Source organism: Aythya marila, assembly GCF_965140915.1.
Source record: "Aythya marila genome assembly, chromosome: 19".
Classification (NCBI taxonomy): Eukaryota; Metazoa; Chordata; class Aves; order Anseriformes; family Anatidae; genus Aythya; species Aythya marila.
The window spans coordinates 2,984,347-3,011,287 of record NC_139060.1 but is presented as its reverse complement, the minus strand read 5'-3'; the positions used below and the strand labels follow the sequence as shown (position 1 = coordinate 3,011,287).

The 26,941-nt window shown below is 45.8% G+C and overlaps 1 protein-coding gene across 3 annotated transcripts; it reads left to right on the top strand.

Annotated features, from left to right (window-relative positions):
* The first annotated feature begins 5,747 nt into the window (after positions 1 to 5,747).
* Positions 5,748 to 26,604, top strand: TNFSF15 (TNF superfamily member 15). 3 transcript variants are annotated; one of them, XM_082775481.1, is made up of 5 exons: positions 5,748 to 5,787; positions 5,890 to 6,163; positions 12,574 to 12,625; positions 12,992 to 13,039; positions 18,277 to 26,604. In XM_082775481.1, the coding sequence occupies exons 2-5, from the start codon at positions 5,966 to 5,968 to the stop codon at positions 18,702 to 18,704; spliced, it is 726 nt and encodes a 241-aa protein (XP_082631607.1). In that variant the 5' UTR covers positions 5,748 to 5,787; positions 5,890 to 5,965; the 3' UTR covers positions 18,705 to 26,604. The 3 variants fall into 3 exon arrangements, with proteins under 3 accessions (XP_082631607.1, XP_082631606.1, XP_082631608.1); XM_082775480.1 differs by having other exon boundaries at positions 5,761 to 6,163; XM_082775482.1 differs by lacking the exon at positions 12,992 to 13,039 and having other exon boundaries at positions 5,761 to 6,163.
* Positions 26,605 to 26,941: the final 337 nt, after the last annotated feature.

Here is a 26,941-nt window from a genome sequence, read left to right as displayed (position 1 = left end):
GAACATAGGGGATGTTGGGAACATAGGGCGATACATGCTGAGACCTTGAGTTGAGAGTATGCCACCAATGCCCTGCATACAGAAAGCTGGAGTCTGGACCAAGTGAGCTGCAGGATACTCTGATCCCATTGCTCACACTTGACACTTTCCAGACTGCATTGTTCCCAGAGAAGGCAACAGGAAAAGGAAAGTTCAACTGTGACGGGCCATGACATATAAAAGTAAGGCAACGATAAGGACATTCTTCCGCTAATCTATGCCATATAATGTATTCTACAAAATTACCAGGAACTGCTTTGTGTAATCAGATTTTCTTCACTTGTTTGCATTTACCACACAAATATGCATCAGTGATGCTGTTTTGTGTATCCTCAGCAACCACTCTATGTTAAGACAACAATTGGTAGCTGCGGTGTGCCTCTGTAGGACTAACAGGCACGTTAGTCCTGGGAGTCAAAAGCCCTGATTCACTGGTTCATTTGCTAGGGACTGTTAGCAGCAAGGAGGAAAACAAAACCCTGTGTCGTGAAAAGAACAATTCATGGAGCCAGCTAAATTGTAATTACTGAAACAGGTGGGAAAACATCCAGCTAACCTGTTACTAACAATACAAATGCATTCTTGCAAAACTTGAGCAAACAATACTCCAGCAACAGACGGGGATAAACAATACCTCTGTACATACACCTTATACTCAGCCCAGGAGAAAAACCCTATATGTCTGACCTGATCATATTATTTCCCTCAGGCACTGTCTGTTCCCAAAAAACCTCTTGACAATGAGCAGGGGTCAGACTTTGCTATCATGCACAGGTACATTGTGTGAACTTCACACGGACAACAGCAGGGCAGTTCATTCTTGACTGATGTGCACTGGTTTCATGAGCCAACTTCAACTCATCTGTACTGATGTGGTCAGAAGTAGAGCAGTTGCCCCTGAGCATCTTTTTTAAAACCTTGCTTGAAGTTTGGCTAAGAATACTTTTCTCAGTTCTGTGTCTTTTTGTGCATGGACTACTGCAAAACTAAATGGAAAATGATCATTTTGGCTCACAGAACATTTTCCACTGGTATTAATCATGACCTTTCCTCCTTATCTCTGACTATTTTCTGATCCTGGGAAATTTGTTAGAAGGAAAAGTATAAGGAAAAGCTGAGTTGCTCATGGATGGAAAGGAACAAAGACAGTGGAAGGATCTCAGATCACCACAAAAGAATTTCAGAGCAAGTAAACCACCTTGCGGTGCTGAACTGCCAGAGCTCCTAAGAAAGTGCTGGAAGCAAAACACCCTGGGTAAATGAAGAAAGCTGAATCAGAGGAGAACTAGAGAGCCCTGCACTTGAGGTCTCTTGGCTTCAAAAGACTGGGTAGACACCAAGGTGTTCTTCCCTTGTCTAGTTGTCTCTTCTTTGTGTCATGCCATGATCCTTATCCCTCGGTCATCTAAAAGTTGTGCATGTTGCTCCCTCTTGGGCACCAGTTTTGGGCAAACCAGGTAGTTTCCCTGGCGGGGTAATGCAAGATGATTTCTTCCAGGGTCTACACCCCACAGGAACCATATCAGAGTTTTGTCAATGTATTGCCTCAAAATTATTCTAGGAGACCTTGTGACCTCGCCCTCCCCTTATGCCATCCCACTTTACCCCAGTGCCCTCAATACAAGAAGTCTGGTAGGGTGCAGACCACCCTGTGTGTTATTTGCCTTTCTCTCCTTGCAGTAAAGGTACAGGGGTGCAGAAAGGCTGCTTGGGCACCAGAGAAGACCAAAGATCTGTTTTGCCTGTGCCCCATCTAGCGTCTTGCTGCTGGGAACATCTCCTGGCAGCAGCAGCAGTAGGGGGTGAGGCAGTTCAGCACAGTCACAAGAGTGGTGCCCAGAGCAGCTGCTTTAAATTCAGGATATTTCAGGTTTTCTACATCATGCCAACAGGGACCACAATTTGCCAAAGGACGCACACAGATAGACCAGGATTTGCTCTGAAGGGCTCTCACAGAGGCCCTGGCACAGCTGGGGAAGCAGCTCCCATCCCGCAGCCCCTGCCTCCTCCCCAGCCAAGGCCGGTGCCAAGGATACGGGAGCGGCATCCCCTCAGGCCATGACATTCCCTCTCCTGCAGCTGCTGGCACCACAGGAGAGTTTGTAAAGGCTGATCGTCTCCTCGGTGTGTGTGGGAGGGAAGCGCAGCAGCGGGCAGATGAGAGGTCATGGCCGGGACATGGCGCTGCAGGTAGGGAACCATCCCGAGCCCTCCCACTCCTTCCCGTCTCACGTCATGCCCTGGCAAGGGGCAGCTCGAGGAGCAGGTCCCCATCTCCTCTCTGGAGACAAACCTAGTCTAACCGGAAACATTTCCACACAGCCATCGGCTGTGGCCTACCTCTGCTCATCGGTGGCTGGGAGCGGGGTTGTGTAACAGCAAAGACGGGTGTGAAAAGCCCCTCGTGACACACACACACACCTGCCTGTGCCCACAGCAACCCCTCCCACAGCACTGGTGCACGAAGCAGGGCACACGTCTCTTCCTAGGTGCTGCTAGACATTGCAGGATGAGCATCCATCCCTCCTCACAAGACACCAAGCCAGATGGAGATGGTGAGGCTGATGGGGGCAGATATCACATGCTGGTCCTCTCCTTGCAGCTGAAGGATGCTCTGTCTTTCTAAAGGGAACCTCATGGGATTAAATCTCACAGCTAAAACATTAACCATGCTCAACATGGTGGGAAAAAAAAAAAAAAAGAGCACTCTCAGAACATGTGTGACATAGTCTTTGAATGCTCAATTAATATTTCTCCAAAGCTGCTGCAAGCTCAAACACTAAAACTGCAGCCACTACCTGATGCAGACAAGGAATGAAGATGCTGCATGCTGAGTATCTGCCAAACAGAGGCCAAACAGCACCTGAAGTACCACCTGTGTGTGTAGTACTTTATTTCACAATATACGTGATTCAGCATATTTGACCTCAGACAAGATGTCCTTGTGCATATCATGCACTAGCTTGCAGAAAGAACAAAAAGCACTGCGGAAAGAAGACACAAGGCAGCAGCATGCATGCGGCAAGCCCCGATGGCAAGCTGTTCTTCCTCCTCTTGAGGATGCCTCACTCCCTTGGTACTTTTCCTTCTCAAAAACATCTCTAAGTCCTATCTAACTCTACAGTAGAATATCTCCCCTCACCCCCCCCCCCCCCCCCACCCTTTAGATCACTAAACCATGGAAGTGAGCTGGCTGGTAATCACTGCAGACTTTCTCTAATTAGTACAAACTTGTCAGGGATTGCAGGCGGGGACATGCCTGACATGAGCAGGGGAAATTACCCAACTCTGGGCTGAGCTGGGGGCAGAGGGGGAGCAGCATGAGGCATTCGGAGAGCACCAGGACTGACAGAAATAGATAGACAGCCGAGCAGGACCAACCCTGCTTGCAGTATGCTTGCACAAGCCCAGCACTGTGGGAGGGAGCGATGGGAACTTTGTGAGTACCCTGGGTCACTGGTCCTGCCTGGGCAGCAAGGGGATGGCAGTGAAACCTGGTGCTCCCTGTGCCTAGCAGCACAGCTGGGCTGCAGGAGGTCTGCAGTTGTGCCTTTGGTTTGGGATGCTCCTGCTGAGCTGCCCTCTGGCAAACAAAAGGTGCACTTGAGCTCTCACAAGAAAAAAAAAAAAATCTCCTTCCTTTCTAGCAATTTTTGTGAGTACAGAGCCTGGTTTAATGTGCCAAGGGCAGGGTGTGAACTTGCCCCCATCTCATCCCAAAGGCTCCGGCAGCTCATCCCCTTCCAGCCCGGGGTCCGCAGGTCACATACCAGTGCATGGGCTCTCAGGCCAATACAAACTGGTGCCAGCTGCCTTAGCTCAGAACTGGCTCTGTTCAAATTCCTTAGAAAATAAAATTTTAAAAAAATCAACTCCAGAGGGTCTGCTGGCTTGGAGGTGGGGATAGCAGTGTCTGCCTGCTTTTACGTCACATAACATGAAGATAAATTAAGTAGTTGGAGGTACTCACAGTGAAGAGAAAATGAACTCTGATGCTCATCTTCACAATACAAGTACTCATTTTGTAACACTGTGCCCTAGAATTAACATCTGGGATTCTAGCAAACAGAAAATCACATCTCCCCACAGCACTTCCACAGAAATATGAGTTTTCTTTCTGCTACTACTCTTAGGAGCACATTCCTGCCCTTTCTTAAAAAAAAAGAAAAGAAAAAAAAAAGACAAATGGAGTCACACATGCCCTCAAATCAGTTCCAGATGCTGGGAAAAAGAAACAGAGGATAGTGTTTGTCCTCGAGATTTAACAGCCTAAATGAACACAAACAATGAAGAAAGAAGAATACCTAGAGAAGGACACAGAGACCTGTCTAAGGTCACAAACGGTTTATGTGGCTTCACATAGATTAGAGCACACATCCTTTGGTGTTTTAGCAGCTTTCATCTCACCTCCCTAAACCAAACCATTCTTCAATAATTCCTGCTTTACCTTCACACTTTCCCTGACCTGTAACACTGTGCCCCGGTAAAGATCCCAGCCCAGGTGTTGGTGGTCCCAGCCATACCCACGAAGAGACACCTTCTGCTCACAGCATGGCTTTTGGCTTCCTGGCATATACCCAGCTGCACAGGACTATTGCAATAGGGAGATTTCTAACAGTGCTATCAAAGTGCAAGTGATAACAGCTGGATGAATTTTGATTGACTATTCGTCCTCCCTGAGGGATTAGGGGTGGGGGGTTGGGAGTGGCAGACATTAGGATATGAACAAAAGTTTTTCCTGCTTATGTATAATTTTGTAATAACAAAAATGTCTTTTTTTTTCTAATGTGGGAGGTGGGGGGAACCAAAACTTGTTGCTCTCTCACTAAAAAAAAAAAAATACATTTCCACACGGAGGGGAAAAAAAGAAGTTTCTATGCATCAGCATGTGTGTGTGTAAATCAAAGCTTCATTTTTGATGAGACCATGTTTTCACAGGAAAAACCTTCCAATTTCAAAAACCTGGATCACTCCAAAAGCTTCATCTCCACCAAATGCTGTTACCAAGGCCAGTACATAGATGGGGACAATGCAGCATGGGGCAAGCACACAGGCAGCCCTTGTAGCAAACAGCCAGGAAGCGCTGCAGCCGAGCTGGCGCCCCCAAATCTTGCTGCCCTGCAGCTCCTGGGGTGCTGATAGGCAGCTGCCCTTTTTAATCTCAGATAGCAGCTATCAATAAAGCAAAATGACCTCACATTTTTCCAAGTGCAATAAAGTCACAGCTTTTCCCTTTCCAAGTAATGACAACAGACTCCTGTGAAAGTATGGCGATGACGAGTTCAGAGAGCAAGCCCCCATCAGCCAGGGAGCCAAACACCGGGCTGGGGCCTGAACCCGGGCTGCTTGGTGCAAAAGGTACTCATTGTGCAGCCTGCTTTACGTCCTATTATGTGGGAACAAAGTGACATCTCAGAGAAACAGACTCCTGGGTGTCACTTGCAGCCTGCTCACCTTCCCTAAAAGTCCCTTTTGTCCTGAGGCCACGCTGAAACTGTGGCGCTGTGGCCACTCGCCCTCGCGCCCCCCCTTTGCTTCTCACTTTCACTCCCATTGGTTTCACGTTCCCTTTGCCACACGGAAAAGTTTTCAAGCTCATCCAGCCCAGCAGCAGAGTTTATCCTGGTTCCACCCACTGGGACTTTCCTAGCTTCCTCCTACACGCGAGGGGAAAAAAAGGCAGAGGGAGGCAGGCAGCAGGCACCTCGGGGAGCTCGATGAGCCGCGGTGCTCCCTTCCCTGAGCTAGGTTTCTATTGTAGGCGGTGCATTCCTCGGGAGGGAGGGTGTGCGTGTGTCGGTGCCTTCCCACACTCGGGGCAGCTCTTATTTAATGGGGGTCTCCATGCAGGGCAGAAGCCAGAGGAGATTTTGCCGTTGCCAGCTCCCAGCCAGGCTCAGCGGCAGCTCACACGTCAAGCGCCGGCATGGACCGCGGGGCTGAGATAACCCTGGAGGAGGAGGCTCCAGTGATCGGCCAAGCCTCCAGGATGCACCTCAAGGAGGACTTGAGGAGGATACGATGCGCCGTGCTGCTGTGCCTGCTGGCCGTGCTGCTGCTGGCATTGCCCACCGCCTACCTGCTGGTTGGAAATCTCCGAGCCCCCACCTCCTGCTCTGGCCAGGTAAGGCTCTGCCGTGCATCGGACCTGCTGCCCTGCGAGGAGGGGAGCGTGGCGTTCCCCTTCCCCCATTGTTTGCTTATTTGTTTTTCTGGTTCTTCTTCTCTCTTTATGAGTTTCTCGTGTTTAAGGGAAGGCAAGAAGTTCACCGATACCTTCCACCTTCCTTAGTCAGAGACAGTCTGCCAGGGACAACTCTTACGATCGTTCGGTCTTTTTAACTAACGGTTTCTGTTCCTCTTGTCGTAATTTCACTAAGGTCACAGCACAACGTACACCTTTAAAACTTTTACTGGCGTGTTGCAGAAAATGCTTAAGAGAAAGCTCTAGTTGATAGAAATTTGTCTCTCCACTGATTTCAGCCCGATTTTGATACTACGGCTCATTTTCCACCTTTCTTTTGGATTAGCTCTGAGACTTCCCCTACCATGTCCTGTTCCAGCAAACATCTGCTGAGCGTGCTGCTGATGTCAGTGGGTCAGTGCATGTGTACATGATCGGGCAGACAGCTGGGGCTGTCCTGTATTATCAATGCAAACTCCTACAGAGATAAGATTTGGGACAACTACAGTCTGATCCTAAAGCTTGCATCCCACTTTTTTACTCTCCATCAAAGCTTTCTCTGTATCCAGGGAACTTCTGAGCTCTTTTTCTTTGACAGACAGCTAAACTCTTTGCTCCTAGCAATACAGGCTGGCTGGTGTGGTCACTTCTAATGCTCTCCTGTGCTGCCCCACTCCTGCTTATGTTAGCCTGCAAGTGTCTATACCCACTGCAGGCTATGAATCCAGCAGGACTGCCCCATGCCAGGAGGAAGAGTTGTGCATTTGGGTCTGAAGAATTAAGGTTTAAAGGAATTTTAACTTCAGGTCTGAATTTCCCCACCTAATTAGCCTGCTTGTCATGTATGTATACTTATGGAACAGCAAAAGAAAACAGTGTTAGTAAGCGGCCTTAAGAGCGAACTTCAGATGTAGGAAACATTTTGCCTGCAGATGTTTGGACAGTCTGTCAGCTGTGTCTGTAGCTGCACGCATGTGCGTGCTCGGCTGCACAGAGCAGCACTAGCCCTGCTTTGACCCCAAGTCTGCACGGCCGGCATCTCACACCCAAACAGAGCCAGCTCCTGAGTCCATCCACGTTACCCAGTTGTAACTTCAGGCACAGCTGAAAGGAAGTATGACAGCCCTGCATAGTACATCAGACAGCTAAATTTACTGATTTCTTGCACATGTACATGCTGCTGCGCTATCCTCGCTATTATTTAGGCCAGTTGGAGCGGGTACACACGGAGTGAAAAGGCATTTCGGACGGTCTCATTGCTCTTTCTGTTCCCATCCTCTGAGGTTCTCCAGTACCAAGCAGAAAGTTCCATTCTTGAAACAATTGTAAAAAGAAATAGTATAATGCTAGCTGTTTGATAGGACTAACGTGTTCCTGGCTGTTAACCTTGCTGGCAGAGTTGGTGGAGAAAAATATTTGCGACCGGGTTTGGCTTCTAAAGAGGAAAAGCGCAATATAAACCATTAGATTTGCTCTAGCCTGGATTACACGAGCATGTACTTCCGTGCATCTACACTGACTTGTTAGTGCATAGTATTCCCACAGTGATGTAACGAGGTGATCAGATGAGTTACAGCCGCTGCGTGTCCTACTGAGGGAGGGAAAATCATCAGGGCTGGCTGCCTGCCCACAGCGCTTGTGCCAAGCCAAGTGGGTGGAGTGCCTAGCTGCAATTCCATAGGATCCTGCCTTTGCTGCCTATTTCATTCACTCCAAGGATCACTGACAGTGTCACCAGTGTTGTCCAGCAACAGAGCGCAGCTGGGTGGATTTGTCTGCCTGCGGAGTTTGCTGTTAATCCCCCTAAGAGCCATGCTGTGGGCTGAGTACAGGCGCTCAGTCCTGCAGCTCAGCACAGCCCAGCTCAGTCCAGGGGAGAGTTTCTGGGTGTATAGGCTCTCAGGATCACATCTTTTTGCGTTTCCATCTGCATTTGAAGAGTGTGAACCACATGGTTAAAGGATGCCTTCTTCATACACACCCTTGATATCCTGGGCCAGAAGAACTTGTCTGGGACCAGGCATGCATGTTGGAGCTCTCTGCACACAGCTTTTGGGTGCGGGTGTCCTGGGCATACTGGGAGCAGGTGGACCGGTCCCAGTTTGCACCAGATGTGGGTTGACTCACTGTCCCTTGCAGCACTGAGCTCACAGGAGGAGCCCTCTTGTTGCCCCAGGCCCAGAGCTCAGCCTGCACCTGCCAGATTTTCCCTTCCTCCTGCACTTGGGCCAGCCCGGGGCAGCAGGAGGGACTTGGCCCCAGCAACTCCTGGGAGGCACTGGTGCAGCCAGGCAGGTGAGAAGCAAACGTAGTAAATCCCTGAACCCGTCCTTCCTGGAGCAAGGAGGATGAGAAGGGTTGTGCAACAGGGGTGTGCCTCTTCAGTTTGCCTGCGGGGTACGACGGTTTGCTCATCTCAGCTTCTGTGTGGGGGCACATGCTGTCACATACTCCTCAGAAGGGGCATAAACTCACCTTTTCCTCTGGAAATGCCTCTTTCAGGAAAGAGCAGGGCAAATTATGTCATTACAGCAACATGTGTTAACCACTGGCTCTCTCTTTCTTGTGGTATGTTGCGTCTTGCATGAATAATTGACGCCTTGATGCTGGCTTCCCTGGACACCTTCCAGGCTCACTACACAGCTTCCCTTTTGGAAGTACAAATCACTTTCTTTCGTGTTTCAAGACAGAGCGAGGTGAGGAAAGAGATCTTTAAGCAATGACACATGGCTTGGGCTATTAGCAGGAAATCTGTAAAAGGGAAGTCAAATTTCAGCCTGAGTGCACAGATCCACCAAGGGGAAGAACAAAGCAGCCAGGAAAGTATCTCCATCTGTCTTAGCAACTCACTCTGCTAGCCCCATAACGCAGAGAGTCAAGTCCTGACCTGCAGATGTTGGTACTTGGGCTTCTGTTGGTGGCATCCTTCGCATGGCAGGGCCACAAGCAGTGAAATGGGAAACTCAATCCAGAAACAGTCCTACGGGTTGCACATGAATGCGTGTGCCATGTCAGCCTTGCAATGGAGACGGGAGGTGCCACAGGATGGGAGGGACTTTAAAGTCTTAGCAGCTCCACCTAGATCTCCCTCCTGCAGTACAAAAGGATACAGCAGCAATGCTTAGATGAGACAGGCAGAACTATAACCTGTGCAGAGCCAGAAGCCCTCGTGGCCTGTCCAAATGGGAATGAGACCCCCAAATGGCTTCCTGATCCTTAGGGATGGGGAGGTGTTTGGGGAGCAGCAGGGAGCACTGCATCCAGTCCTACGTGTGCAGGACTGCCCTTCCAAATATCGGGAAAGTGCTGCTTCATGCTTCATGGACAGAGATGTCAGCACATGCCATGGCCCTGCCAAAAAGCTCCCACCAAGGGCAGCTTTCAGCAGCAGGGGACCAGACATATCTTGTCCAGGTCATGCAGCACCCCTGGAGCAAACAAAATTGGGGGTGCAGGTACCGTGCATGCCCTGCAGAGACCTGCCTGTAAATTAGCATCTTGTGCTAAAAACAGAGCGGTGAAGGAGCCTGGGGAGGCAGGGGGGGGATTTTGCTTATTAATCCCCCTGCCTCCAGCACCAAGCTGCTTTTCCCAGGCAGTTCCCCTGGACAACCCCAGCCCCTCCTTGAGGTACGAGAGGCAAAGCACGTGCTCAGGGGATGTTTGGTCCTTCTCCTTGGCTTTAGCGAGACATGGATGTAGATGCACTGGGGCTTTTGGACACTCTTGGTATCAAAGCAATAGAGCAGTGTGTTGTATACTGCAGTCTTCAGGGTAAGCAGAGCTGCTGGAGAAATCCTTTGTCCCCATGTCAGCTGTAGGGTAGGATTTTCAAAGTCACTTGGCACTGGCTACAATCTCTCTGGAGTAACTGAAGGGAAAACTGAGGCCATGGTCTGAACTTTTCAGAATCACAGCTAAGCAATAAGGGAAAATAGAGAAAAAATCTAATTGTGTAAATGATTTCTGTACTATCTCATGCTGCTTGGCTCTCCCTCATTTCATTCATCCTGAATGCTCTTTATGCACCTCAACTACACCATCAATGTACATCTTTAGGACAAATATTATTAATACCATTATGTGGCATTTTCTGGTACTGAAGTATTCTTCTTTGAAAGTTTAGAAGAGTTGTATCCCAATCAACCAGCACAATCAGGAAAAAAAAAAAAAAAAAAAAAAAAAAACTACCTTTGCCACATAAAAGAATAATTCACACCCTGTAATACCCTGCTTATGTAATGTAATGCGCTGTCCCTTAGCATGTAGAAAAGCAGCTGCTCCGTGAGGACTATTCACTCGGTGTTCTTTGGAAACAAGTAAATTGAGCATTTTTGATAAAGCAGCAGGATTCTTCTTGAGATCCTTCCCACTTCCCCATCATTTCTGCTTGTATTGCAACGCTGTGCGTATATAAACTACTTCGGCAGAAGTTGGGCTTTAAATAACCAGTCCCACTGAAGTTAGATGATTAAACATAGGTTTGTGATTGATTTATAGCTCTTTGTGGTACTTAGCATTGTTAGGAAATATGTAACTTGGTAAATATATAGGAAGGGCCACATAAATAAAGCTGCAAATATACACATAGGCATCTGGTGGAAAGCAAAGGGGATGTTTGAGGGAAATCCTCGACACGACCTTGTGCTTCTCACCAGGGGAAGGACAGTCACCTTGCTCTGACTGAGTCCCATCAGTTGCGTTCAGACACCACAGCAAGCAGGCAGGACCTCAGAGAAAGTCATCGGTGATAATGAGAGGCTCAGACACCTCAGCACCATTCCTCTCTCAGCCATCACCCATCTTTCTCTCTCTCTCTCAGCCTCTCTCCTAGATGACCTTTCCTGCAGGGCAGCCTGTGCCTGGGCTCTGTGTGTATGTGTTCACAGCAGAAAGGGAGGGCAAAAAAAAAAAAAAAAAGATATTTTTCCTTCTCCATTTTTTTTCCAACACACTGGAGCCATTATTTCAGAAATGATGTTTTTCTGCAGCAGCACACGGCTGCTCACTGCTGGTGAAGTATCTTCAGGCTCACCAGAGCAGCCAGCAGTCCCATATGACCTGATTCTTCCCCTCACATACTCTCCTTGCCATAACCTGTGTAAATTATGCATTTTCAACTTCTCCTGCAATACTTGGAGCTGTGTGAGATGCAGCCACCAGGTGACAACTTCAGCACCTACATGCTGATATTATTTCAGCCTGGTTTTTGACCAATGCGCATCACACCGTCTGTTGCAAGCCGGTCAGTGGCAGCTTGCAGTACCCATTAAATTCATTGCAGCCATCCCTGACACACACCATACCTCACCAGGCAGCCCCGAGCTGGCTGCATATCCCCAACCACCAGCTACCTGCAGCCGCACTGCCAGCATCTTCCTACCAAGCACTGTGCCTGGCACAAGCACAAGGGAAGATGCTCCCCATGCCACGGGGAGGCCACATCCAGTGTCAGCATCCCACAGCTCCTTCCTTCCCCCTGCAGCATGCTGGGTTCAGGCTGCAATAGCAGGGCTTGCTCCTGGCAAGGAGCCACGGGCCATGCAGGATAACTCGGGAGCCACCCGGAGGCGCATGGCATGGAGCCAGTGGCTGGCCCTTTTTTGCTGCTTGACCCAAATGTCAGCACCGCTTGGTACAGGCCCTGTTATGACAGGGATGGGTCATAAATATGCTGGTGCTCAGTGCTAGAGGAACATTTACACGTAAGATGCAAGCGAACATGAAACAGCCTGCCTTGCCCTGGGGCTCCCAAGATTTCAAGGCAGACCTAAGTGATAGACTTACAGTCTGAAATAACTCAGAAAGGGATGCAGGGGAAGCAGCAGGTCTGTAGCTAGTACACCTCTCACTTTCTTTGCTGGCGTTTTGGATGCAATTTACTCAGCCCTGCTGAGATGTAAAGCAGGGAAGAAGGGAAGAATGTCTGACATTGCTCTGCTTGCTCTGTTTTGCTGCATGCATGGAGACAGGAGTCACCAAGCAGCAGTGCTGGGTGGACACGTGGTCGCACAGGAGAGTTAGCAATGGCCTCTGCCCCAGCACTGCCATGGGCTCATCCAGCCCATGAACAAGGCTGGAGTGAAACCCAGCCATCACAGGAGCCCAGCTCCTGTCCCTGGCACCTTTTCTAAGATGTGGGTGGTTTCAAACAAACAGTAAAAAAAAAAAAAAAAAAAAAAAAAAAACTCTTGCAATGAGGCAAAGCTTTGTTGGGACTTGTCCTTTTACTTAAAAGTTGTAGCTGAGGTGGAAGATATCAGTGTACCATCCCACGTTTTCTGGGATATCACAAACCGGACCCTTGTGGAGGAGCCCTGGAGGTAACCATTTGCACTTCTCTCCCGTAGGTCGCAGACGAGCGGGGCTCTCACTTTCTGAAGCAGCGGGCACTAAAGACTGGTAAGTTTGCTGTCCCTTTCCCATCCCCGGCACCTTTGTTTACTGAGGTTTTGCAATTGCTGCCTCTGCGCCCAGTGCCGACACCTCCCCACCCACGCTCATGGCCCAGATCCACACTAGGCAGGGCAGAATAAGCCACAGGAGGCAGGGAGATGGGGGACAGCCGGGGCTGTAGTGACGGACAAGCATTTCTGTCCCCATCCCAGCATGGGCCCACACCTCCCCAGCAGCTCACTGGGACCAGTACAACTCCCCCAGAGAGTAAAAATGCAGATTTGGAGCCCATGCACACCCTGTGCCCAGCCAAGCAGAGGAGCACTCCCCCTCCACTCACTTAACCCTTTTTTTTTTCTCTTTTCCCTTCAGTTACAGATACAATTCCCAGTGCAGAGAAGCCAAGAGCGCACCTGACAGGTAATGCTTGTTCAATACCAAAGCGTTCCCCTCGGGCCTTACAGCTGTTGCAGTGCAAAAACCTCAGTTAATACGGCTCTGATAGGATCAGGTGTTGTAAGAAGCAGGGGAGAAATAGTCATCGACTTTGCCTCGCTCAGCGCTGCAGATTTAACAAAGCGGTGTGCATAGGGAAGGGTCCACAGAGGAGAGGCAGCCAGTGCCTCTGGGACCAGTACCACTTCTCCTGGTGGTTGCTGCCACCGAGTGAGTGCTCAGGCCCCTGAAACCAAGCATGAGTGCCCACTTTCTTCGGAAAGGAGCCCAATGAGCTGTGATTTAGGAAGAACTACCAGTTTCAAAGCCAAATGAGGTCAATAAGTCCAGTTTTAGGGCCCCTATTTTTGCAAGCCCTGACTGAAGCCACACACACTACGTTCCTATGAAATAGCTGCCTCTTTTTGGTGTGATCATCTCTAACACGTTGGAGCAAGCAAGGGAAGAGCTGTGCCCAGCTGAACCCCTCTGAGCCCGTACGTGACAGGAAAACGCCCTCGCAAAGCGCTGCCATGGGAGGGGGGGGGTGGGTGATCTCACCACGGAGCTGGGGCTCTCATCGCACCAAGGCTGCTGTCCTGAGCCCTCCCCCCTCCCACCAGCTCCACCTTCCTGGAAAATTTAGGGATTACCAGAAGGGGAACAGGTTCACGGCAGATTCCCATCTGGATGGGACGGAGTGCTGAAGGGCCCCCCAGCAGCTCTGAGCTTCTCCCATCTGTCCACTAAGGCAATTTGCATTGCAGAGGCTTCCCCAGCACCCTGTGTGCTGTCCCAGGGGAGCACCGCAGTAACCTGAACCACGCAAGAAGCTGCATGAAGCTTCACACAAATTTACATATGGGGTTGAAGCAACTAGTGCTTCAGGGCTCAGTTTTTCCCTGGCATTGTTTACTTTCACTAATCCACAAATTCCTTCCTAATGCACACCCTCAGTCCCATCTCCTTCCTCACGCAGGTTGCTAGAACATCCAAATGGGCCTGTCCTTGCTCAAAGAACATCCTTGCGTAAATGCAAGCTGGCAGGAGCAGAAGGACCACATCTGCTAACAGAGGTTCCCCCATTTCCCAAGTTGCCACATGACTGAGACCCAAAAGCTCCCGGGGTGGCTGACTCAGAGCTGCAGCCAAAGCGCTGCGCTGCTGACAGGAACTTCCCTGGGTTGCACAAAAGTCCTCTTGTCACAGGGAAGCACCCAACAGTTTACTACAAATTTCCTCAGGCCTCCCATTTGTAAGAACTCCTTCACCATCATTCCCAAGCAGTGCCCCAGGGATGCTGCCTGTCCACCCCAGCCTGCTGTTTCAGCCCCATCACTGTTAGCCATGAGAAGGAAAAAGCTGAGATGTTTTTCTCACTCCTTTTCTGTGCAAAATGGAGTCCGGGACCTAGGCTGCTGTGCTACATAGCCATCAGGAAACCAGACTTCCATGAACTTGTCTTTAAGCTTTTTTTTTCTTTTTTTTTTTTTTTTGAGTCTCAGAATGGTTTGTGTTAGAAGGAACCTTTAAAGCCCATCTAAGCCCAAACCCATCTAATCCCTCCCACCAGCCCAAGCTGCCCCCCAGCTCCATCCATCCTGGCCTAGGGCACTGCCAGGGATGGGGCACCCACAGCTCCTCTGGGCACCCTGTTGAGCCCTGGCATATTTTGGGGCTTCTCCACACCCTGTAAGCAGTGACTTCCCAAACTTAGTGGTGCACCATAGTCAGAAAGCTGTGCTATTCTAAACTGGTTCTATAGTAACTTCTTGGGTGTCATCCTGCTCTTTGCTTCTCAGGACCTGTGACTGACTTGTGCATAGAAAGCAAAAAAGGAATAATTATTCTTTAGATATTTCCTACATTCCACCAAAACAGGCACCATCTGCACAGTGAAAATAGTAGACTAGGTACTCTCCCTCACAGGAAATCTCTTCCAGATCCCTATCTGCTCCTCTCTGTCTCCTTCTAGATCTAGGAACATATATTATGAAGGTGAGAACAGAGGAGCGAGGGGAATGAGAACTAGCTGGAGTACTTAGTATGGGAATGCACCACTGAATTAACAGTAGCAGGATGACTCAATGTTTTGGTCTCTGTTCCTTTATGAAAATTTCTCCACCTGCTCTTGGCCTTTTTAACACATATCGAGCATGTTGAACCTATCATGACACTGACATCTCATCTCCCTGGTGGCTGTAGCTAGTAAAGAATGGCACGGTCAGCATAGAGGGAAAGATGCAGACCAATGCCTATTCCTCCTTGTCACCAGCCTGGAGCACAGCTGGATGCAGCATGTTGCAGAAACCCCATCAAGTACCTGGGTGGCATTTATCTTGATGCTAATTATAATAAGCACTCCACTAAATCTGGGTAGAAAAACACTTTCTGGTTCAACTTGGTTGACGAACCTTCTAAGAATAGTAATTAAACTCCCAGGGCATGATCTTGAGCAACAGTGACTCTGCAGCCATTGCACTTTGCAGTACATGCCACACAAAGCTGTACTCCACAGGAGACTCAGCCCCTCATCTCTCTTATAATACAGCTGACAGTATTAGGCCATCACACCAGTGAGGGCCATGAATTGTAGAAACCCCACAAGTTCACCAACATGCACCCAAGAGCTGCTAAGCAATGGGGATTCCCCAACAAGAAACTAAACTGAAAGGGATCTTTGGAAAAGAGAAGAAATCTGGCACGTAAGTGATACCAGAAATTAAAAATGCAGAGGAAACTTGAAGGAGCTGTAGCAATGAATCCCTTACTAAAAGCAGATTTTATTTACTTTGAGGATTAGTGTAATATGTATATTTGCTGAAAGTGCAGCTCCATATATTTAAGAAATAAATCAATGAGAAGTAAAAATACTGCTAGAAAAGAAGTTATACCATATTCAAAGGCATTTGAACATGCATTTTTTCCTCTTGGCATATCTCTAAAGCATAGAAAAAAATAACCAACATGGAAACAGAGCATCATTGCAGTGAGCACTAGCCTAAAAGGAAGGTTATAGCTACAAAACTTAGAGTTGCCTAATTCTAGAAGTTATGAAATCATGTACTTCGAGTTGCCTTTTAGTTATTTAAAAACATTGAAGAATTAAGTGTCACTGACATTTTAAGTGCGTCATTGTACACAACAACAACAAAAAAAAATCTCATGAAGCTTCTCCGCAATTTTCCCACAAACTTCAAAAGATGGAAAAGAGCCCAGGACATTTTTGGGAAATTTTCTGATCCTCTACCTCAAACAAGCTTCCCTCTGTTACCACCTCAACTCTGAGAGGTCTTACCCCAAGCTGTTGTAATCAGCGTGACCCAACTGCTACTTTAGTTTTTGCCAGGATGCAGCCCAGTCCCTGCACAGGCACCCGAGGCTATGAGATGAAGGTAGAGGAGGATGAAGGCAGACCACAAATACTTTCACTTTCCTTTACTCCTCTTTGTGTATCAGGCAACGCTTTGTTGGCTGTAAGCCTCATAGTCCTTATAATACTTCTATATTTTAGCTTGGCTTGCTGTCACAATCCCTGTCTATTGCCTTCCCATACAGAAATACTCTCTTCATGAGCTTTGCCTCCTGGGTAAAAATAGACAGATATAATTCTTCAGCAGCGCTGACAGGCAGGCTGAGAAAAAAAAAATGCCATTATTTTGTTGGTATACTTGAAGAATATGCAAGAAATTGCACTTCTAACATCTGCTTGTCTCCTCGTTGGTTATCTATTGCCAGAAAAAAAGGATGCCATGGGACTGAGCATATTCATTTTCCTGAATCTCATGTCACCCAGGGTAAACCTAAAGGTCATTGCCAAGCACTTCAAAGCTCTCCCTTACCTGCATTCATCTTGCCTCCCTGCCCATGCACACACCTCTTCCCCAAACACTGAATCAAAATCAAGTTTAAACATTAACCTAAGTTCATGAAAAAGAAAAAGGATTGGTTTCCTGGAAATCAGTTGACTCAGTCTTTCTCGCTGTTTAACATCAACTTTCCAGGTTTGCTCTAACACCTAGCAGAATCTCCGCAGCATGTATGCTCTTCACCACCTCAGCTGCTGTTTTAGCACAACAATTTTATGTGGCAGTTGGTTAAGGGCAGAGAAAACTCTTTTGCTGCTGTGCAGAAGGAATAAGTCCTAAGGCTTGTTTTGCTGACTGTCATGTGAATAAAGTCAGAGCAGCAGAGGAGAGGTGAAGGGAAGAGGGCAGCAGCTCCCTGATTCTTCCCAAAAGCCTCTGCAACCTGAGGAGCATCCTCAGCCTCTGCTTGGATCAGACCAATGCTAGGGCCTGGATTAGAGTTCTGTTAAAAAAACAAACAAAACGGTCTGGCAGTTAAGTAAGAAATAAAGCTGAAGATAACATCAAGCTTAGTGTTTTGCTCCATCAAAACATTTTCAAAACACTGAGATAAAACTGGGTTTTAATATAAAGTGTTACTTTGAAACTGGTCTTTTTAAAGCACATTGGGGTATTCTAGTTTTATGGTAAAATCAAAGGGCACCAGTAAATGAAAGGCAGTTGTACAGCAAAAGATCTTGGTGTGAACACCCACAAGGAAAGCTGGGTGCAAGGGCTAACCAAAAGCAACTTGGCAGGAAAAGTTCAAGGGTCTCAGTGCTCAATGACAGATCGTGCTGACTGTTGTGAAACTTTTGCAAGCAAATAGCATCTGTTATCCTGCATTAGCACTATGGTGGCATAAACATAACTTCAGTCCACTGAAACTCAAGAAAACATTACTCTAATGCCTCTTACTAGTGCCCTGAACCAAGATGTACAGGTGTGAACCATTGCAGCACAGATCTGTACAACTCCCCAGCATTGCTTTCACTTCAGGACAAGGTTTATACTCAGAACTGTGGGGTAAAGCCATCTGTACTTCCCCATGGTGCTGTGAGATTCAGCCTTCGGGAAGGATGGCCTTGTCACACCACCTAGGGTGTCCAGTTGTAGCCTAGCCCTGCTGCAACCTGCTCTGGCTGAGGTTTTCCAGTTTTGGCTCCTGATGGCTCAGATCCGAACACTGCCAGGCATGCTCCAAAAATGCCACTTGCCGGTTGGCCTGCAGCCAACTTTGTCTCAGCTTTCTAGCTGTAAAATAAGAAGGTTTCTCTCCTGGTGTTTTAATTCGCCTTTGGAGTAGAGATCCGTTAGCACATTCAGCAGGATGCAAAGTAACCCATCTCTTCTCCCTCTCTCTTTGTCCCACAGTGAAGAAACAAGATTTTGCCAGCACCATGGGAAACCACCTGCCAATCCTGCAGTGGGAAGACAAGCGAGGCTTGGCCTTTACCAAGAACAACCTGAGTTATTTCAGCAACTCACTGGTGATACCTGTGTCTGGGGACTACTATGTCTATGCTCAGGTCACTTTCCGAGGGCACATTGAAAGTTCAGGGAAAGCAAATTCTGTCACGGCCATCATCACCAAAGTCACCGACAGCTACCCCGAGCCCACCCAGCTGCTGACCAGCACCAAGACCCTCCGTGAAGAAGGGAACAGCTGGTTCCAGCCCATTTATCTGGGAGCTGTGGTCTCCTTAGAAGTAGGAGACAAGCTGATGGTCAATGTTAGCGACATTAAGCTGGTGGATTACACTAAGGAGCACAAAACCTTCTTCGGTGCCTTTTTACTGTAGGTCTCTGGCAGCAGCTGGTGGGGGTTGACATGGCCCTGCAGGACTCTGGTTTGGTGAGGGCACGTCAGGGTGCTGGTCTCTGTGCTCCTTTTGTACTGTCACTCACCTGCAGCACTCTCTGCAGCCTTAAATTATGGGGTAGGGAAAGCTGAAGCCACAGGCTGAATTGAAACAAAGCAAAAAACTCCAGAAAAATGCAAGTCAGGCTAGAGGAAAATAGAAGGTTTTGAAAGCAAAAGCTAAGAGCTCTTCAAAACTTTGATTGCTTGGGAGGGACCTGTTATATGTGTGGGACAGGCCTATTTATCCTGAATACTACAGCTAGGCTGCATCACTAACTCCTCTTCTAATATATAATTTCCTCATCTCAAAAAAAAAAAAAAAAAAAAAGCATTTTAAACTTTCCCCAGCACTTCTAGTATAGTTTTGCATTACCTCACTTTAGACTCTCAGCTCTAAAAGGTAATTATTTTTTAACATTTCCTTACAAATAGATTTGATCAGTACTTTGCACTAATATAAAACCCACATTAATCATTAACTGCTTAATTAATCCCTTCCAACTTCCCTGTAAAGTAGATTAAAATTATATTGCGTTTTGCAGAAGCTACCTGATTTTTTTTTTTTCCAGGAAATTGTTTACAGTTATGTAAGTCAATATGTAGGCTTAGGCCTTTATGTAAAACTTCTAGGGAAAACGCAGAAATGCTTTCTGTTTCAGCATGACAGTGGAATCCCCCTGTCAGATCCTAACATTAGGAAAACAGAAAAAAACAAAGCAGAGGCACGCAACAAAATTTTCTGCACTATTGAAAATCAACCACTGAAATTTCAAGAGAAACATTCTGCAATAGCTGGTTTTCCAATCCGTTTAATTGAAAGCAAGTGCAACTAAAAAAATCACTGCTTTGGTGCTCTCCCCCTTGCAACCACTGCTACAGCAGTCTGGAAAACTCAAAGGACTCCCCAGCCTTTGCCTGGGTGAGGGCTGCCAACCAGCTGCCCATACAAAAGGTTCTCGGATCTAAAGAGAAGGTCATGGTGTGCCACAGCCAGGTGCAGATCTCAGGAGCACTCACTTCCCATCTCACACTTACTTTTTTTCATGGGCCTTGCTGTCTCTCAGGGAAATTCCACAGCTTTCCTTCTCCTCCCACAATAAATACATCACTGACAATGACTCAGGTCGTATTCCAGTAGATGCAGGCTTCACACTCTTAACTGTCCGGAGGTCTCACACCTAAGCACCTACCATGCAGCTGTTCTGCAGGGGCTGGCCAGTGGCCAGGCTTTGCTCACTGCAGCTCTTTTTTTTTTTTTTTTTTCTCCTTACCTCATCAGGCTCCCTCTGTTTTCTACTTCTTGGGCGGAAGTGAGAGCAAGGCGTGATTCCCTAGCTATTGTTTCCACCCAAAGCCATGGTGGGGCCCAATAGCAGGCTGTTAGTGCCACACAGGCACCAAGGCCAGGGGACCCACAGGACTGGAGACAGGGGCTTGCAGCTGAACAGCTTGAGTGGGCAGAGGAGCTCTCTGGCAGAGACAGCCCAGCTACAAAAGACCACGTGCGACACTGCAGCCTGACCAGCAGTGGGCTGCTTTGGCCACAGCAAGCCTCTTCCAAGCAGAGACAATTTATTGCTATATAAAGATCTGTTTGAGATGAGAAGGCAAAACACAACTGAAGCACAGAGAAGGGCCAAGCAGATTAGGGTACAAAGGGAAGAGAGAGGCAGAGAGGTGAGAAATCCAACCAATATCTGGGTCTCTACCTCTTCATAGCCTGGGTATAAGCACTTCTGGGCTAACAACACCACTATGCTTCTTAATCCTGGCAGATCTTTTATCTAGTTAAATTATCTCAGAAAAGCAAGCTTTTTGACCATCCTTCCCTATTCTGCAGTGCCTTGGTCCCATAGTAGGTTCTCAGTCACCCTTCACTGTTTTATCTACACTGAGGCAGTATTAAGCACAGTACTGAAATACACAGTATTAAAAGCTAGGATGTTGGCATCTTGCCTTGCTCTTCTTTCCTCAGCGGATGTCTTTCTTGCTTTCTGCTCCTCAAGTCTAGGCATCAGATGTTGGTCCACTATGCAGTATAGCCCACCTAGGACACCTTGACATTGCTGCTGCATCAAAACTTCCTTAGAGTTCAGCTTCTCATCCTTTCTTTGACTTGTCAAAGTCTTCACTTTCCCCACACCCACATCCCAGCTGTCCTCTTGATCCGTGTCTCCCTCAGGCACCTTCCTTCTTTCTTGGCTCTATCCATTAAGTATAAATACACCCCTTTGCCCAAATCTAAATTTCCACACACTTCTCTCTTATAATCATGTCAGAAAACTGCTATTTGAAAATAGATCAAGACATCAGAAAGTGAAGGTGGTGTACCTGCTAGTAGCTGCAAATGCTCTTGGCCAAAATATCCTGTAATTCTTTTATTAGCTAGATTCGCTTCCATTTTTAAACACTTATTGCTATGTTTCCTTCATCTGTTCAGTCTCTTATGCTAAAACTACCTCTTGGAGACAAGAGGAGTTACTCCATATGTATCTACTCAGCACCTAGCATACAATCTAGTTGTTATTTCTCAGAAAGGGCAACTCATCATTCACCACCTTGGCAGGGCTGTTCCTACTGCTCAGAAATCCCATTTTTCGCTTCGTACCATCAAAAAATGTGGTGAGATCGCAAGTTCAGGAAAAGGATGTTCTTAGGGAAACCCTAAGACTTGCCATTTCTTAGATTTTCTCAAACATTCTCTCAGCACCCCACACCGAGTCCTTCTGAGCTGCTGATCCCTTTGTTGTGTGCCCAAAATATGATCCAAATTCATGAAAACATGACATTTGCAGGTCTTGCAGACCACCACATGGAGGCACTTAATGTGACTAGCACAGCAAAGAACATGGCATATGTCATAAAGAGGAGACTTAAGCAACCTCTCCAGGACAGGTGATTCTCAGCAACTACGTGGGAAAGCTTTTATGAAGTTATAGAGGATGAATTTGATGTATCCTTGGAGAAAATCGGAATGCAAATTCTAGCTGTACTAAGTTACAGATATTCAGAAAGCTCTTTACTTCTACAAGTGAGATAACATAGCATTCTTCTGAGGCCATAGGGCAATCCTGATAGGTTTGTAGAGCAGATTTCCATAAGAACTATACCTGAAGTCATCATCACTTAATGACTGTTGCACTGAATATGATAAATATGAGTTCCAGAGGACAGGATTGTGCATGCAGTATTTAATATATAACAAAAAGAAACTTCTAGGGAATACATACAGATATAGCCATGCTTGTGTATTTATGCATATTCCATACAAGTTTTAGGAAGTGCTTTGGCAATAACGAGCCCTTTCTCTAACAAAGTACATCATTTTTGTCCACAGTACACTGATGATAATTTTCTCAAGCAAAAACTTACCTGCTGTTCTAACAATGCAGGTATGACTCTTGTTCCATTAGCCATACCACAAAAATATTTTAGTCCATAGCAAGCTCTCCTACCCCATTATTTACACCAGCTTCTAGCACGTTTAGCACAGTAGCACACTTTGTATATATCATAAAGTAATTTATCTGGCATTACTTGTTTTAAAGTGGTGCAGGCATATTAACGTGCACACATCTACCCCAGTGGAAGTTCCCCCTTTCTCCCCTTCACTTCTCTTCCCTCACATACAGTGCTAATGCTTCTGTAACAGTGACTAGCAAGTATAATAGCAAGTACACGGGCTGCTTCTGACCCAGGGATTCCACAGAAACCAATGGCACAACCTCAGGGTAAAGCTGCTTAAGACAATTCAGGCTCAAAGAGAAATATCGTAAGTAGACTGAACCCAAGTTGCAAGTGATCTGATTTTCCCAGAGCTAAATAAGGATAGAAGTGTTCTCAGAAAATCACATTTATTGAATTAGAACATTTCTTTAATGTAAATCATTTCTGGAGATGTGAAAATGCATATACATCAGCATTTTCACTTGAATGAGAAGATGATGAAATCAGGCCTTGTGAACAAGTGACCTTTCAGTTTGTGGTCAGACTGAAAATGTTTTGTTTTGGGTGGATGTGAAACTAGAACAGTTATAAGAAAAACTCCAAACTGGAGGAATAGGGTTCAAGTAGGCAGCTTGTGCTACGTGAACTAAAACAATTATGTGATTTCGGATTTTGACCCTTCCATTTTCCAGTAAAAGAGATATTTAAGCACTATACAGAAAAAAAAAATCATTTTTCTTCCAATGTTTATTTTTTAGTATGAAGCATGGTCAAAATATTTTTGTTCTTTGGATTTTTGTTCTTCCCCAATCTCTTTGATCTCCAAAAAGCTAATACTAAATATAACCCAAATTCATATAATGGTTCACTTACCTACTGCTTCCTTTCGCCTTAAAAACTAATAAGCATTAACTCTCTCTCTGTATAGATATCCAAGTAAATTTAAATCAAGCTATAGAGGTTACAGCTCCAATCTTACCAACATACGCTTTACTTAGTCTTAAGCATGTGCTTAAGATGGGTGACATTGTAAAAGTGAGCTCAGTTTTCCTATCTGGTGTATGGGAGGAGTAAAATCAAATTAAAAGTGATGTAAATGTAACCTGTGTTTACCGTCAACTACACCATTATAGGAGTAACCCCCTAAATATAGGAGCACTCACAGACCATCATCAGCACATGTATGTTGGCAGGATTAGGATCTAGAGGTGGAAAGTTGAAGGTCATGTTCCTTAGTAAAACATGACCCAAATAACAAACAGTAGGCTGCTGAGATGATTTTGGACATCGCAGTTTAGCAGATGTCAGCTTGAGTAGACCCCCAGAAGGAAGGGATGCGACCAGTCTGTATCAAAGCGTAGCACAGACCAAGTGGGATGGATTAAGGTATTACTTGTGATTTTCAATACAGATAAACCATATTTTGAAAGATTGTCTTTTTGAACTCTGTATAACTGACCACACTGTGCTCTGTGTTTATTAATCTCCTGGGTGGCCCATCATTTCAGATGAGAAATGAGGAGAAAATTCGTTCTTTAGAAGAATCAGACAGCGTCAAGAATTTTTGCCCAAATCTGGGTATTAAGCACCAGTATAGCATTTTGCTACTGTAATGTATTTTCATTAAGTGATTGCATATTGTCTTATGCTTCAGTACTGATGTTCACTTTTACCAGAAGAACAGACTTAGTTTTTTGTTTCTAAGTTTTATGATAATAAAAATGCAAGTTAACTAATGTGAGAGCTTCTGATCCTGGTCCCCTTCTAAAGACACTAACTCAACTGCACACATAAGGGTGATCAGCTAATACAGCTAAACACCCATGCTGCTGTGTGTTAGTCATTGTTATTGCAGTCAGCAATCCTGCACCCACATTGAGTGAACTCAAACGTTTTTCTTTGCCCCAGGAGGTAATGGGCTTCCCTTTCGAAAGGCAAAACAAAAGCTGACCAGATTTTCTTTTTCATTCATTTTTCCCCTTTGCAGTGTGGGAAACAGCTGGTTCCTTTTTTTTTTTTCTTTGCTATTTCTTAGTATATTTTGAAGAAAGCCCTGTGGAAAAACAATGCTCATCAGAAACTGCATCACAGTCATACTGTCAGTCCTGAGTCAGGGCCCAAAGCTGAGCAGACAAGGGAGATGGGAACCACATTATTCCAGCCAGCTTTTTAAATCATCACCTGAACAAAACAAAACAAAAAAAAAACATTTGCCCTGACTACAGCTATACATGAGAGCACCTTAGCAGCTTAGAAACTCAGCATTTCCAATTTCTCTGCTATTGACTGTCAGAGGTAACACAGCTGGGAAGCGTTGGACAAGTGAGGGTTCAAATCTTGAGTGAAAGCAACAGAGCTCTGGGCACCCTTGGTCCTGTTCTGCACTGAGCTTTGCTGTCCTTAATCTCAGTGTAGTAGCAGTACCCATTGGATATCTACTTCTCATCCCAGATGGTTTTATTTTCAATCCTCTGCTGCCAAGAGCACAAGCTCTTCCTTTTCCACTAGAAAAATTCAGAAACATTGTCCCAGTAGGCATATTTCTTATCTCCACAACTTGTCATTTTCCTGGCTTGAACACAAAGTAGCATTTCTAAGTTAATTCAGAAGTGATTTCTGATTAAAGGCTATGTGTTCTGGCTCAAGTAAGGTTTTCACTTGGAAACTCTGATGGAGGAAGCATGTTTACCCTGGCTTTCATCCACTCACATACCTGAGATATTTTGTTAGGTAGGTGGCAGCCAGGAGTTAATTAGTAGGAAACAGGCTTTCCCCCATAAGAATTCCACAACAAAACGGTGCATTTCTTTTGAATTCAATAGCTACCTCAGATTTGAAGAATATAAAAGGTGTTTTTTTCCTTTTTTAAAAAAAAACTTCCCGCTTTAACATGAGCTAAGCAGAATACCCTCAGTTTATTGTACTTACTCTGTTTAGAGTGAAATGGCAGTAGCATAGCAGTAATAGCTTGAGTTACTATCTTTGTGGTCTAAATACACTGGCATGTACATTCCCTCCACATGAGGAATTTACTTCATTTTCCCTACCTTTCTCATCCAAAAGTTGGATATTCTTAATGAATTTCTACGTTTTCTTTCTAGCAAGGGTAGAGATTTATAAAAGGCTACATCCCCTGGAATGGGTGGAGATAAGACCTTCTTTTCTCCCAAAGCTGCAGCGGAATGTATGAAAAGAAATTTTTACTAGCTAAATGCAAGTGAGATTATAATAGCAGCACTCAGCAAGGGACAGCTATCCCCAGCCCCCACACAACACTGCACTCCCTTCCCAAGAAGGCTGGATAAAGCTGCCCAGACAGTTACTGCCCGAGCAGAATCTTCACTGGGTTTGGTGTTATCAACTACATCCATGGACATGGGTATTGAAGGGAGAATCTTACTTTCATGTGATGCATTTGTTATTCCATTAAATTCACCCTGGACAGTAGGGAAGTTTAACTTCTTGAGGTGCCCAACCACAGTTAGATCTGCTCACCAGCTTTGTTCTTGCATGAAGACCCCTTTTCCAGGCTGGGAACAAATTCAAAAGTCACTTATAATACACTCAGCTTTTTGGAAGAAGCTTTGAATTCACTCTGGCAGGGCTAGAAGACTGTCTCAGTTGGTGCTCCATCCTGCAAGATGCTTAGGAGACAAAGTGGGTAAATGGAAGGAACACTCATAGGAAGAGACTTTATTTCAAGAGTCCCTGCTCATCGACAGGCAGCTGAATAAGGGCCAATTTTTTCCAACACACTCAGCAGCTGTCAGACAGGTTCTCAAAGCTAAGAATCCATTGATTCAGGTTTTTTTGACACCTGGTGCCAAAGCCAGGCATGAATCTCTTCAAAAGTGAAGCGACAAGCCAAGTTTATCAATACCAGCAGTTCCAAATTCATTTTGACTTAGAAGTATTACTACAAGTCCTTTGGAATAGCATGCAAGACATCGCCTCACAAGTTAGAGCCTAGTACCCATAAACACCAGGTTACTGTAAATAGTATGTCATTAAGTTATTTAATATTATATTAAGTCTTAAATTATTAAATACTATATTATTAAGTGCTGTAAGTAGGAAGGTTTGGGAGGTTTTGCTGAATTATGAACTAAACTAGCTTCCAGATGCTCTCATTCTTGTACAAATCAAGCTATGTTTTCATTGATTGTAGAGTTTTATCAAAATGCCAAAAAGGCACTGAAAATGTTTACTGCATATTTATTGGTACTATGTATAGATGTCAGTTATACGTAAGAAATTGTAAAAAACAAGGTACAAAGTTGAGATCTGTTAAACTTAACTATTTACTTTAGCAGATGGCTTTGATGTCTTTTGACAAGCAAGTTTATAAATATTTTTTAAATACATGCCTTAAAATAAAAAATAAAAGCACTTCTATTCACCTTGACTCCTGAGTCTGTCTGTATTCTAATATCTACCAAGTGCTCATATTTACAGCTGGGAAAGGCAGACATTTGTTTACCCATAACAACATGTTTAAGTGTGCTATATTTTTCACATAATACATGACTTCACAGATGTGTAGATTTTTTTGTATGCAAGCTATTAATACATTTGCATACAGAATATACACTCAGCAAGTTATAAATCCTAGTATTTCAGGAGCATGGAACTGGTCTTCATCTGAGGACCAGTTTCAGACATTTTCTTCAGCCTTTGTTTTAACGCCTGCAATTAGAATATTTTGGTCCAGTAGCGTACAATCATATC

What these genes read in the sequence shown, in the direction of transcription:
- TNFSF15 (XM_082775481.1), top strand. Translation starts at nt 5,966, where the DNA reads ATGGACCGCGGGGCTGAGATAACCCTGGAGGAGGAGGCTCCAGTGATC. An exon ending in CCACCTCCTGCTCTGGCCAG is followed by an intron (nt 6,164 to 12,573) that starts GTAAGGCTCTGC and finishes TCTCTCCCGTAG; the next exon opens with GTCGCAGACGAGCGGGGCTC. An exon ending in GCCAAGAGCGCACCTGACAG is followed by an intron (nt 13,040 to 18,276) that starts GTAATGCTTGTT and finishes TTTGTCCCACAG; the next exon opens with TGAAGAAACAAGATTTTGCC.